At 38.6% G+C, this 13,020-nt stretch overlaps 1 protein-coding gene across 1 annotated transcript in view; it reads right to left on the bottom strand.

The window, feature by feature from the left end:
* The window catches only part of itga9 (integrin, alpha 9), a 64,740-nt gene that overhangs the window by 33,039 nt on the left and 18,681 nt on the right, over positions 1-13,020 (bottom strand). The window contains exons 11-15 of the mRNA XM_030156447.1: positions 12,856-12,950; positions 10,966-11,056; positions 10,593-10,638; positions 10,301-10,455; positions 8,698-8,858 (exon numbers count right to left, since the gene is read on the bottom strand). Of these exons, the coding sequence (XP_030012307.1) occupies positions 8,698-8,858; positions 10,301-10,455; positions 10,593-10,638; positions 10,966-11,056; positions 12,856-12,950 (548 nt within the window). The remainder of the gene's footprint in view (positions 1-8,697; positions 8,859-10,300; positions 10,456-10,592; positions 10,639-10,965; positions 11,057-12,855; positions 12,951-13,020) is intronic.

The raw sequence follows: 13,020 nt of genomic DNA, 5'->3' as shown, positions 1-13,020 counted from the left end.
TTTGGACATTTTTTCAGTATGGACTACAACCGCTGGCACTGATAAACAATTATGGTGTACTAGGAGAAATTTTCATTTGAAGTCTTGACCTTATATGTGCAAATGTCGTGACTTCACTATTTATAAAATGTAACAATTGAAGCAGGAATTGAAACGGGTTGTATAAGTCCACTTGATTTTGCCAGAATTAAGATAAAGATAGCTTTGCAGCACCTGGAGGGTTCAAATTCAAACTTTATGAACTGTTAGGGTCCAAATACACAAATAAATGTCCCAAAGACTAATAAAAGTGGGTTTAGCAAAATATGACCCCTTTAATAAAGAAGCATGCTCACCCTTTTGCATAGACTCAAACTAAAATCACATCATTATTTTTTAATTTTTCAGAGAAAATCAAAAGCAAATATTACCAGTTGCATCATGACAAAATAATCATAGTATTTTCATCCCCATTTAAAGGAACTTTCTTGCACACAAGCACATGCACATATTGTGCACTCGTACACTTAAATGTTTCCTTTGCCGTGGAAGTGGGAAACATGGCAAAAGAAACTCTTTAATTGTGGTCACACTTGGCCACCCATTACGCTGCCTTGTGGTGGCATCGGGTGGCAGTAACACAGCCAAGAGACTGCTGAAACATTTTTCCCAGCATGCCTAGCTGCCAAAGTCAACAAATCATCAAATCAGCTCAACCTTTGCTTGCTTGTGATATGAGTAGCCACGACAGATTTACTATGGCAACAACATAGAGCAGGTCTAATGAGCAGCCATACCAGAAATAAGACCTCACTTACATTTTTAATGCACGTTCATGAGAGTCTCTTCACGAGAAGTTTGTTTTACAGTGAAACAAAAGTTGGCCCTGTACTTCTTAAACAATCCTGGAGTAGAACTGTCTGTTCACTCTGGCACGACCATGTAGGGAAATCCTGACCAAAATGTTACCCTGTGCTAAAATTAACCTGAATAGCTCTTCTTTAGTATCCAGTAAATGCTATTAATGCTAATACTAGCTGACACAGCATTCAGTCGAACTTATTTATTGCAGTCTCTATGTCATTTTCCAGCCAATTTATTGTTGCAGCATTCATTTTTTTCAACATATCCCTTATAAATAGGCTTGCTGCCATGTGTAACACAAGACAGCTGGACGTGATTACCTTCCTGCTATATACTTTCATTGTATCAGCCCTCTTGGCCTGGGGTAAATGAAACCGGGCTAATGGCATCAAGGGAACCGCACGTTTCTGTTGAACTGTAGAGAGGCAAACAAAGCAGGCAGTGTGGCAGCAGCCTGGCTCTGGGTTACCACGTGTCCAACAGTGTCAATGCTCTGGGACTTTGTCTTCCTGGGGACTATTTGGGATGCAGCTATACAGGAACTCCTGCTTTACTCTCCAGGGTTTCCTGTTAGTCTGCACAGAGGAGGCTTAGGTCAAACAGTAAGTGTAAATGATTTTTAACATTTGTTCTGATCTGAAACAACAGATTAGTGGGTCTCACATCATATACTTCAAACATTTTTAAGTAAGTTGTCACTCATAGCAAATTCAAGCACACAGCGTTGTCTGTTACATCTTATAATCCTACTGAATGTGTGGTCTGGCATTAGATTCAGTAAGAAAAAACAATCACAAGAGTAGTAGTTACAAACTCAAGTCTTATGGGGACAGGAAATTTGGTGAACAGAAAATTCTAGAGAGCAGTTATTTTGATATCAATTATGTTGGTTAATTGTTCTGTAAATTATTCAATCATGTGGTCTTAAAAACACACAGTAATACAGTTCCCACTGAATGACTACTTGCCACCATTCCGAATTAAGAAAACCAACAGTATAAATGTTGTTTAGTCTCTCTTTTATTCTCCCCCTTTTTGTCATAACATAAAAGAATGAAACATTACCCTCAAAAAAACAAAATATAATCAAAACAACCAATCAACAAAGTGTTGAAATTAAAACTATGTTAACTTCACAACTCAATACCATGTACATTTTATTTTACGAGTCTTGCGAGAAATGAACTTTCAAATGGGCCATATTTGATGTCACAGACAAGCTGAGAAACTGCATTTTACTTGAATTATTTGTATGTATTTATAGGATTAATGGTTAAAAAGTTATTAAACGTTTTAAATCAGTAGATGCTTTTGGTCCCCAACAGTTGTTTAAGTCTTTGAGGGTTAAAGATGTGTCTGCATCATCCAATCACTTCTAAGCACATTTTGTAGAGGTGATGTTAAATATAGCTTTCTATAACGTCACTTACCATCTCTAATTTGTCTACAGAGTCTGAAAATCTTATGTACTGCATTGGTTAATGCTGCAGATAAAGATTAAGATGAGCAAATGCATACGTTCATCATTTAGATGGTTTAGCAGTAGACAGCAGAGTAGGACTTGATGGACTATAAAATACCCTGGTGGTTTCAAGCAAATGCTGGAGGGATATAAGATATAGGGCACATACTGGGTGGAATATAGGCCAGAGGAAAGGTGGGGGGGCACATGAGCAGGATACTTTACGAGCTAAATTAAACGGACAACTGTTACAGGCAGGGCTTTAGCTGCCTATTTTAGCTCCTCCTTGGAGACTGCGATGCATCTACGGAGCTACACAATACCACTCATGTCATGACCACAAATGGAACTGGTTCTTGGCACAGATTCAAGGCACACGTGCACTTCACCGAAATGGGACAGCTCAAATACAAACACATACTGTACATGACGACGGACGGACGGCGAATCATGTAAACATGTGATCACAGACAGCACCGTGCTAAACATCCCACAGAGTAACACTTAAACTGGTTAAAACAAGCAATAAATCAAAAGTAATCCAGCAGTAAAAGGCGACATATAGACAAATAATACTTGACATAGTGAATAATGGATGCTCTTTAGTTTATATATAGATATATATCAGCATCTAATGTTAGCATTACACCTGTTGCATTTTATATCTCTGGACAATGGACTTTTAATAACACTATGTGTACTGATGGCTAAACTGCAAAACACTGACTCACATTGAAATAGAAGTGCATTCCTGCCTCTACATAAAGTGAATGAACATGTTTAAGTATATCAATTAAAAAGACAATTAAATGCATTATATGTGGGGTTGTTTAGTCAAACAGCTGATGAATTAGCTGTTCTAAAACTAATTTTTTATTTGATTAGATGTCCCAGACATGCAAAGCTACTTATTTTTCATTTAGTTCAATTTGCTTTACCTCATTTCAATTTATTAACATACCACCAAAATAGCAACAAAAATGATGTCAAGGCACAAACCAATCAAAAACATCTAAATTAATAAATTAAATAATCAATTGTCAAATACTAACCAATAGTTAAGACAGCCCTTATGTATGGTCTGTTCTCAGATGCCTCTAAAACACAATTATAATCACAATTATAATATTTACACATGCATTACCCAACGGATTATACTCTATACAATCAAACTGTTTTTCTTTAAACACTATATCCAACCCAAAGCTTAAAACACTACAAACATAAAATTCCTTAGTAAAATACATCCAAATGAGGAATTTCACTTGATAAATGACTCATTTTCATTTTACTCACAGCCTTTCCTTTCCAATTATGTATCAATCATCACAGCCAGCTTTTGCCTCCCTAAATGTGAGGTACAAACTGAAGTTAAAGTCTGCACAGAGTTTATTTAACTAGAAATAACCAAACAAAAGACCATCTGGAGGTCTGGTATGCTGTTAGTTGATGCCAATGAAAACATGTTTAAAGTGATCAACATGAAAGACTTGCATAATTTCAGGAGGAATTACTTAAGAAAAAAAAATGTCGGGATTGAACTATTAGCTTCTGTACTCTGTGGTCCCTGAATAACTCCAGTTATGCCCTTATGTTCTCAACACCACATGATTTACTGGGTGGCGGTCCAGATTTTGATTTGATTTAAGATGGTGAAAGTTAAGCGTGTTTGTTCCGGTCCTGTTTCTACATGTACTTTATATCGAACAAATCGAACGTTAAAGGTGCATTATTAGATTTTGCCCTTAACAGAGCATATTTAAAGGTGTTTAATTTACAAAGTCAACAAACAGGGTCAACAGCTGGTCAGCACAGAATGAGTTACAAATGTGAGAGTGGCTCAGAATAGCTCATGGCCTGCTTCCACAGCGCTCATGCATCAGGGCTTGAGCAATCAACCCAGACATGCGGGTTTTCCATCAGGAGTGCCAGCGTGCAGCTCCAGTTGACACAACAGCAGTCCACCACCCTACTGTGACGTGAGCCTCATTCCTGTGTTTTCACTCTGTGTTTTAACTGTGAGACGGGTGGGACAGGGGCGTTGTGCCCACCCCCCACTCCCTGAGGATGCAGCCGGGCAACCAGCTGGTTTCCATTAGCATACCTCTTCAGAGGAATGGGAGGACTGGCTCATGTGGGCAGACATATGAGGAAGACAAATGATGCGATTGGTCAAGCAGACTAGACCCTCTGTCCAAGTGGAGCCACATCATCTCTGATTATGGTGATTCTCTGCTCTAAAGTTTAGGTCACACCTACTATATGATGATAAACCGGTCTGACGATAAGTAATGGCAGACAATCATCAAGATGGATCATAATCTTCATGCCCCCTTTACTTTCCAGCTGCCATACATATCTAAGGTTAATGGGCTTGTAAACAGTCTGGTAAGGCTGTCATTTGGGCACCACTCCCACACCTTCATATGAGGCTTTCTAGCCTTCAGTTACACCCTGAATCTTACCTTTGTTTATTCCTACTAAGCAGGTGGGTTTACCGTAATCACAGAGTAATAATTCACACAGACAGACAGACAGACCATTTAATAAAAAATTCAATGTTGGCAGAACTTGGCTCTATTGACTTTGAGGAAACATGTTAATGAAATAACAGGATGTTTTACACTTAGCTTAACCCATAAAGACCCAGAACTATTTTTTGTGGTGACGTCCAAATGAATTTCTCTCTACATTTAACCATAACCAAGGGATTTATAACCATTTATTATATATGGTGTGCATTTTTTCCAGCAAAAATCAAGTATTTTCAAATTTTAAATTATTGACCATGCAGGTGTTAAAAGCTCAGTGAATTCAAAGGTTATTATATCAGAACAGAGAAAACGGGAGAAAACATGACGTTTTTTTTGCAAAATATATCATTAACTCTACAACAAAACAAGCATCTACACCACTGTCATTTGTCAGACTACATGGGTTTTATTGGTGAATCAATGTTGCAGAAGACAACTTATTAAACATTTTAGATCAGTAGACGCTAAAGGTGTCTTTAAGGGTTAAACTTCAGTTACAGATTTATAAATTAATTATTGTGAGTGTTACTTTCCAACATGCACAATGTGTTTTCAGTAACAGTATTTTTTGTCCTTTGGCCGTTAACACGCAAAAAACAGCAATGGTGCCTTCAGTGCCTTACCTACTTAACAGGTGGGTTTCAGGTACTGACAGAGTAAACCACTCTACAGAGCAGAGGTATCTGCAGTGATAACCACACTGTACTTCACACCTCAGTCCAGCCAAATCCAACATGTGCAGCCCAAACATGTAACATTGTGTGTAGGAAATTAGACTTCAATGTTCTGCAGAAACACCAACGACCAAAGTAAGAAATCTACAAAATGAAGTTCTTTGAAGTAACATCTGGGGTGATGAATGGCACTTACAGCATTACTTACGTCAAGTGTGTTTATCTCACAGCTAGAGAGATGCCACAGATATGTGGCAGCTACAAGGTACCACTGAGCGATAATTCACTTGCCCACACACAGGCCTAAGGATGTTTGGTTCAAGTGTTGAAATGTTGAATTTACTTTGAGTAGAAACCTTACCTTGGATGACCTATGCTAGCGTAATACAAACTCAAATGGAGAGAAGTAAGAATACAAGAACTGTTGGATTCTCATGAGAACTGAGGTTTACTGAGCAGACTGGATACACGTGCAAGTTCCACCGAATAAGTGTTGATAACTGTGACACGTATGAATAAAGATGCTCATTGCTACAACATCTCTGTGCGACATACGCTTATTATAGCCCCGAAGGGTTGACGGAAGAGAGGCAGGAGTGGTAATGACAGCCCCCCTCAGTCAGCAGCCTCAGCCTCCCACAGTGAAAGCGCCTGGAGTGCACATTTAAGCATGCCAGTGAAATTTACAGGCCAGCAATGGGCCTCCATATTAAGGAGGTGAAGCATGTATGGAGCCCTCAGGACGAAGACCCTCTCTGTGGCTACACGGTTAAATCACAGAGGAACACAATAGAGGGACTATGTGATGACAAAGGAGACTCTGTTTCCTGTTTCTGTCAGTTTCTGCAGACACACACTTGATGCTCATAATACCCACTTCTATTACAGAGGGGTTTCAGGAACCATCAAGCACATGATCATTACCTTTAACCTAACCCAGCAGGGTGACACAAATAGCTTCCCTGCAGATGTCCCTTAATCTACAGCCTTTAGCTATAGAAGTCACAGCTATTACAGCGCAACAGGCAGTGTTTGGAATGTAAATGGTTACAAATGACTACTTAAGCTGTTAATAATTAACGTAATGATTCAAATTTTTTGTCAAAGTAATATAACTTACTACAATTCATAAATTTTTGATGACTTTCTAATAAATGCTGTAAATTTGGCAATAAAGCTGACAAGTCCTAAAATCATATGGTTAAATTAGGTAGCATTAACTTCACAACAGTACTGAAAACTGATTATTGTTAAGCTTTTATTAAAATGTCAGTGAAGTTGGAGGCTTTTTACCTCAGAAAGAAAGTATTGTTGAATTTCCAGAACACAAAGCCTTTCTTATCTGATGGCATGGCCAAACGGTTTTGGCATAGTTGACTGTTATATACTATAGGAACGAAAATATTGGGACAAATCACATCTACGACTTTTTGTTGATTTGAAATATTGTCCGGATAAGAACATTTGTGTCTGTTGTTAGTAATTATAAGGATTAATGACAAATCCGTATTACTGTTAAGTTTCTTCTTGTGTGAGAGCTAAAGAAACCACACAATTACCTGGGGTTTAGAATGATTATTTATGGTCAGAACATGACAAACAATTAAGAAATTTGGAGGTAGCACATGTAAAAGGATTATAATGATGACAAAAAATGTCAACACAAAGTAAAATGTAGTTAGAACAACCCAATTTGTAAAATAAAATAAATGGACAATAGGCCTAAACAAAATTAACCTAAAGATCAAACAAAAACATTTATTGTAATGATATTTATCTCAATACAAAGCTACAGGGGTTGGACAAAATAATGGAAACACCTTCACCTCAAGATGATAATGCCTCAATCCATACAGCTAGAATTGTTAAAGAATGGCATGAGGAACATTCTAATGAAGTTGAGCATCTCGTATGGCCGGCACAGTCCCCAGACCTCAACATTATTGAGCATTTATGGTCAGTTTTAGAGATTCAAGTAAGACGTTGATTTCCACCGCCATCGTCTCTAAAAGAGTTGGAGGGTATTCTAACTGAAGAATGGCTTAAAATTCCTTTGGAAACAATTCACAAGTTGTATGAATCAATACCTCGGAGAATTGAGGCAGTAATTGCCGCAAAAGGCGGACCTACACCATATTAAATTATATTTTGTTGATTTTTTTAAGGTGTTTCCATTATTTTGTCCAACCCCTGTACATTGTGACATATATCAGTGTAGTTTTATGTGGTGGAAAATTTACTTTTTATATTTACTTTTATATTTTATATTGTTGTACATCTTCTTTTAATGCTGAGTCATTCTTCATGCATATGCTTATGTGTGATGTTTACCACTCTGTAACACCCCCGACCCTGGAACAGAGTTCTTGCCTTGACTTAAACCCAAACACCTAAATGTCTGGATGTGCACGGATGGGTGATGGCACCTGCACGCTAGATATTATTTAAACAAGGTTAGGGGTAAGAGGTCAATATGACCTCTTCCCCCCGGAATGGGAAGGGCTGGTATGGAGTGGTACGATTTACATATGGGGATGTCCACCATTAGGGGGGTTGGATTTTGGGTCTGTATAATCTTTAGTATTTTCATGTTTAATCAGACTTCACTTACAGAGTTTCTCTGTGATTGACTTCTGAATAAATGCATTTATTTATTTTAACTCTAACTTTCTCTCCTCCTCTTTGTGTGTGGGTTATCAGGTGAACATTTCCACAACATTTATTACTCAGTCTCCTTTTAGCTATTAAACAACTGAATCCAATGTGTCCCAGTACTTTTGTCTATGATGGATTTTACATATAAGCATTTTAGAAAGACTGCAATCATCTACATTTTCATTAGTAACTATGATTTATTTACTTATCCTCACTCAGTAACTGATAACAAATCAATAACATGTAACTAGTTACTCCCTGTTGCCTAATAGCCTGTGCTTTAACCTTTTGCGAGGGGAGGGCTGTGTAAACATTTTGTCTGGAAAAGTATGGACTTTGATGCCCCAAACTAAAAGTACACAAACAAGAGAGGAAAAACTGAACTCATAAGCAAATAACTCATATCACACATCAGCATCACTGGGGCGACTGTGTTCAAGGTCATGGGAAAGCAACTAAGAGATCAGCTGAGGACACGGGCAGCTCACGGTCGACCAGCACAAACAGGACCAAAACAGCTCAGTCTTACCTTCACGTAGGCGGTGAAGCGCTGGCATTCCTCCCTGTTGATGTCCAGACTAAGCTGCTGGCTCAGAAGGCTGATCTGAGAGCCGCTCTGACTGAAGTAAACCCGCGAAGGCTGGCTTTTTTGTCTCTTATCCACATCAGCTGTCAGGTTATACAGCAGCTCTGAGCAGACACAGACACACTGTTACACATAATATCAACTGACAGCAATGGTTCTTTGAATTAAGATTATCCTGACAACGATTTTAGGTATGCAGAGTTGGGGTTTTCTGGTAATTGCCATCAAAACATGAGAAAAATAAATTATCGTTTATTACAGTCAAATAAATGAGTCAGAGGGAAGATGGGAACATGTTTGACATTTCTTGGTCAGATCATCTGATTTTACTTTAACTTAACAATAGTTCTTTGTCTTACGATGTGTGAGAGTGAAAACGGTGGTAATTTCAATCGATTTAAGGTCATTTACCCGCAGGTTTTATTCTGTGACAAACTGCCTCCATGTCATATTAGACTAGACTGAAAATTCCCATCATATATTAAACAAATATTCAACAAGGGTAGCTGTTGTAAAAGTTAGAACGTTTGCTACACTGAAAAACTGAATTCATTGTAAAACAGTTTTTTGTGCAAATGTTTTTACAGTTTAAGCAGAGACCGGAGACGTTTTGGAAACTAATTTTCCAGCTGGTGGGGCAGAACTTGTATTACTATGAAAGCAAGCTATTGCAAAAACATAACACTCCCTCTGGTTCTGATTCCACCCGTGACTGTTGGTGACGCTAAGAAACAGAGCTACTTTAAAACTATTTGGACTGAAATCGTAAGCATCAAGTCAATGATCGGCAGTGTTTCCGAGGAGCCCATATATGGGTCTGTGGCCATTTAAGAGCTGTTCCGCTGAATGAATCAGCCTCAGTCTGTAGTAATTACTTCAAGAGGGTGTCATACTGGTAAAACAGTGGGAGGGGTGGCAAACACGCCCCAGTCGGACCAAAGCCTACTGTTTTCTCCATTCAACACAGGGAATGCCATGAGCTCACTCCAGAGGAGGCAAAGGAAGGTTTCATTATGGGAGTCACCAAACACATGGTGCTACACTTTCCACGTTGTACGCCAGACGGTCAAACAGAGAGGCATTATTCCTATGGGCCACGACGTAGTCATTATGTAAGAACAGTGCTCCTGCTCCCCTGGGGGGGGGTAGTGGATGACCACACCCAAACACTGGAACAGGACTACGCCTCATCGCTCAGCTGCAACCACACCCAAACGCCGAAAGGTAAACCATCGAACAAACACACCAAGAGTCAGCGGCAAGCCAAATGTCAACCACAATGACCGTCTACAAGCACGGGCAGACTGTTCACAATGACTGTATTTACACATTTGAATGACTAAAAATATGACTAGGAGTAAAAATGAATATGAATTTAACCCAGCATGGTGTATATTAGGTATGATTCTTAAAGCAATCCGAATATCTTGATGTCAGTTACCAGCATCCTACTGGAGCAGAACGGTGTCAGAGAACAGTCTGTAAAACATTCACTTTCTTCACTTGTAAATATATTCAGGTGTCACTTTTTGGGATTTCTTCTCACCTATTTGTCCTGGCAGCTGTCGGCCACGGAAGCGCATGCAGACGGTGACATAGAAGCAGTTCAGGTTCTGGTTGCCCTCGTGGCACTGAGGCACAGAGATGTTGATGGAGACGGGCAGGAGGATGGAGACATCCACTGTAATGACAGGCCGAGACCTGCAACCACATCAACCGACACAAGGACACGGTGTAGGAGAGACAGGACGTTAAAATGACTTGGAGGTGGAAGAAAAAAAAACAAAAACTGCATAGGCTCCTTAAAACACAGTAATGTAAGAGATCCAATAACTCACCTTAACAGCACCACACTGTCAGCCATGAAAGCTCCGATAGTGACATCTGTAATACATTACGAGAGTGATTAATTTAGAAAGACATACACAAAATATACTAATGCAACATCTGCTGCAAAGAAATGTCTCCTACACCTGCAAATCAAAACAATGCACAGAGGTCCTCAACACTCATGCTGGCTAAGTCTGAACATCAGCTGTGGAATGCAGTAAACAAGATGCCTCTATCACGAGTCTGCTGCTGCACCAGAATGCTAAAAACTAAAACAGTCCGCTCATGTTTCATTTCTCATCTTTTCCTGTTTGTAAATGTTCTGTATACTTCTTTGATGTGGTTGGGGTAAACTGTTTTGACCTCTTCCAGGCTTAATACCTGCATATCCATTGCCATCCATGTCCACATTGCCGGAGATGGACTGGCCAAACATCTGTAGACCAGGGCGTACGCTGCGTCCAGACAGTTTCTGTAACACACACCAGCTTCCAAGTAACTTACATGAGTCAACACGAACAGAGAACACTGTGTATTTTATTTCTACTGTTTGTTTCTAGTTTTTACAGACTGAAACGGCAACCAAATGTAGAACTACGTGTATATTTGTGTTTTCTCTTAACAGCTTAAGTAAATATACACCTTGATATTGCTGTTAGATACAATAATTTGTGTTCATATTCAACAGTCAACATCTTAAGCTAAAGATGAAACTAAACTGTTTCTGTTTAGTAGAAACAGAAACAGATGCTTTCAGAGATAAAGGCAGTTAGCTGAACTGTCAGGAAGCAGCTAGCTTGTCTTTTCACAGTTAAAAACAAAACTAAAAATATGCTTTTTGTTGTTAGGAGTTTCTGTGATGGAAATATGTCTTGGCAAAGAAAAATGCACAACAGCTGGGGCAACTTCCTGGAGTCTTTGCTTCTTCACGACAACAATCCAGGGTGGTTGTTTATCTGTTTCCTGTCTGAGCTAATCAACGCTCAGCTTTAGCACGACGTCATAATTAATGATTGACGTCCGCTCCTCTTTCTTTCTTTCTTTGAACAAGGACTGACTAGTTAATTAATTGATCAGTTGTTACACACATCTGAGCCTTTGTGTTTTTTTGTGTTTTTGTTTTTTTTGTGTATGTTTTACATAATCGAAAACTGCAAAATAAAATATTACAAAAAAAATGGCAAATGGACTGAACAAAAAAATACAAATCATCATCAATATTCAAAAAGCATGTAGTGCAAAAAATACAACAGCCAAAAACAAGGAAAAGACACAAAAATATAAGTCCTATATTAGACAAAGGGACTCCGTCATCACTGCATTCAAGCTACGAGGAATTTTTGTCGTGATTTTAAAACTGAGTACATGTCGTTTGTATAAAGTTGAAATAATTTTGTTTTCAGACACATTCCTCTATTTATTCTTATTTATACACCATCCCCTTTTCGGGCATGTAAATGGAACTATTGGGCTGTTCTTCTAAGATTGTTATGATTGTTGATATTTGTATTATTATGCATGTTTTGCTTGTTCGCATTTATGCTAAATTTCATTGCATGTTCAGAATAAATCACTGAATTAGTAAATCAATCAATCAATACGTATCAATGATCACCTCTTCCGGTTACACTTTATCTGTCAAGAATAAATCACATTGTCACAAACTTTTCAAGAGAAGAGGTAAAAACATTACAACTTTATGTGCAACAGTGTGTTATGCCCTGACAAAGACTGCATGTAGTCAAAACGTACTGGAACAGTCCCTTTTGCTATTCTGTTCTCCATCCATTCCTCCTTTATACATTTACCCTTTTTTGCTTTTTATTTCTTTCTCCCTATGATCTCCAGACAAGACTGTATATATTTCGTATAAACGTTTAACCATTCCCTTAAAATGAACAGACGCGTGACCCAAAAATTTAATTTCCTTTTTCTTAATTATAATGGGTGACCTGCCATTACCGCACAATGAAATGAAGAAACACCACCATCTATTAATTTTTCAATACACCTCATGGTGCTACTTAAAAGGAAGCCTGTTTAATTCTGTGAATATCATCAAGGAAATGCTTTGTAGTCACTAATTAACAGAAGACCCCGAGGAGCTGCCTGGGCCTCATTCAGAGCTATGTGGGTGCCTTTTTTCTGAGAATATATTACCAGCTGTGACTTAACCCCATGTAACTCACAGATATGTCATCATGTTCATTAAATGCTTTATGCAAAGAACAGGATAAATATAAGAAACACAGAAAATAGATCTATCAGTACCATGGAGTATTTTTTGACAATCCCTGTGGCATCCCCGTGGTAGATATAGACAGCCCCGCTATAGTCGTCCTCTTTTGGTGCCCCTATAGCCACATCTGAAGACACAAACAGAGGACAAAACTGAAAAAAAAAATTCTTCACAAGAGCAAAATGCATCAATACACA

Source organism: Sphaeramia orbicularis, chromosome 15 (assembly GCF_902148855.1).
Source record: "Sphaeramia orbicularis chromosome 15, fSphaOr1.1, whole genome shotgun sequence".
Lineage (NCBI taxonomy): Eukaryota > Metazoa > Chordata > Actinopteri > Kurtiformes > Apogonidae > Sphaeramia > Sphaeramia orbicularis.
The sequence above is the reverse complement of the archived record's forward strand: the minus strand, read 5'-3'. Positions and strand labels throughout refer to the sequence as shown.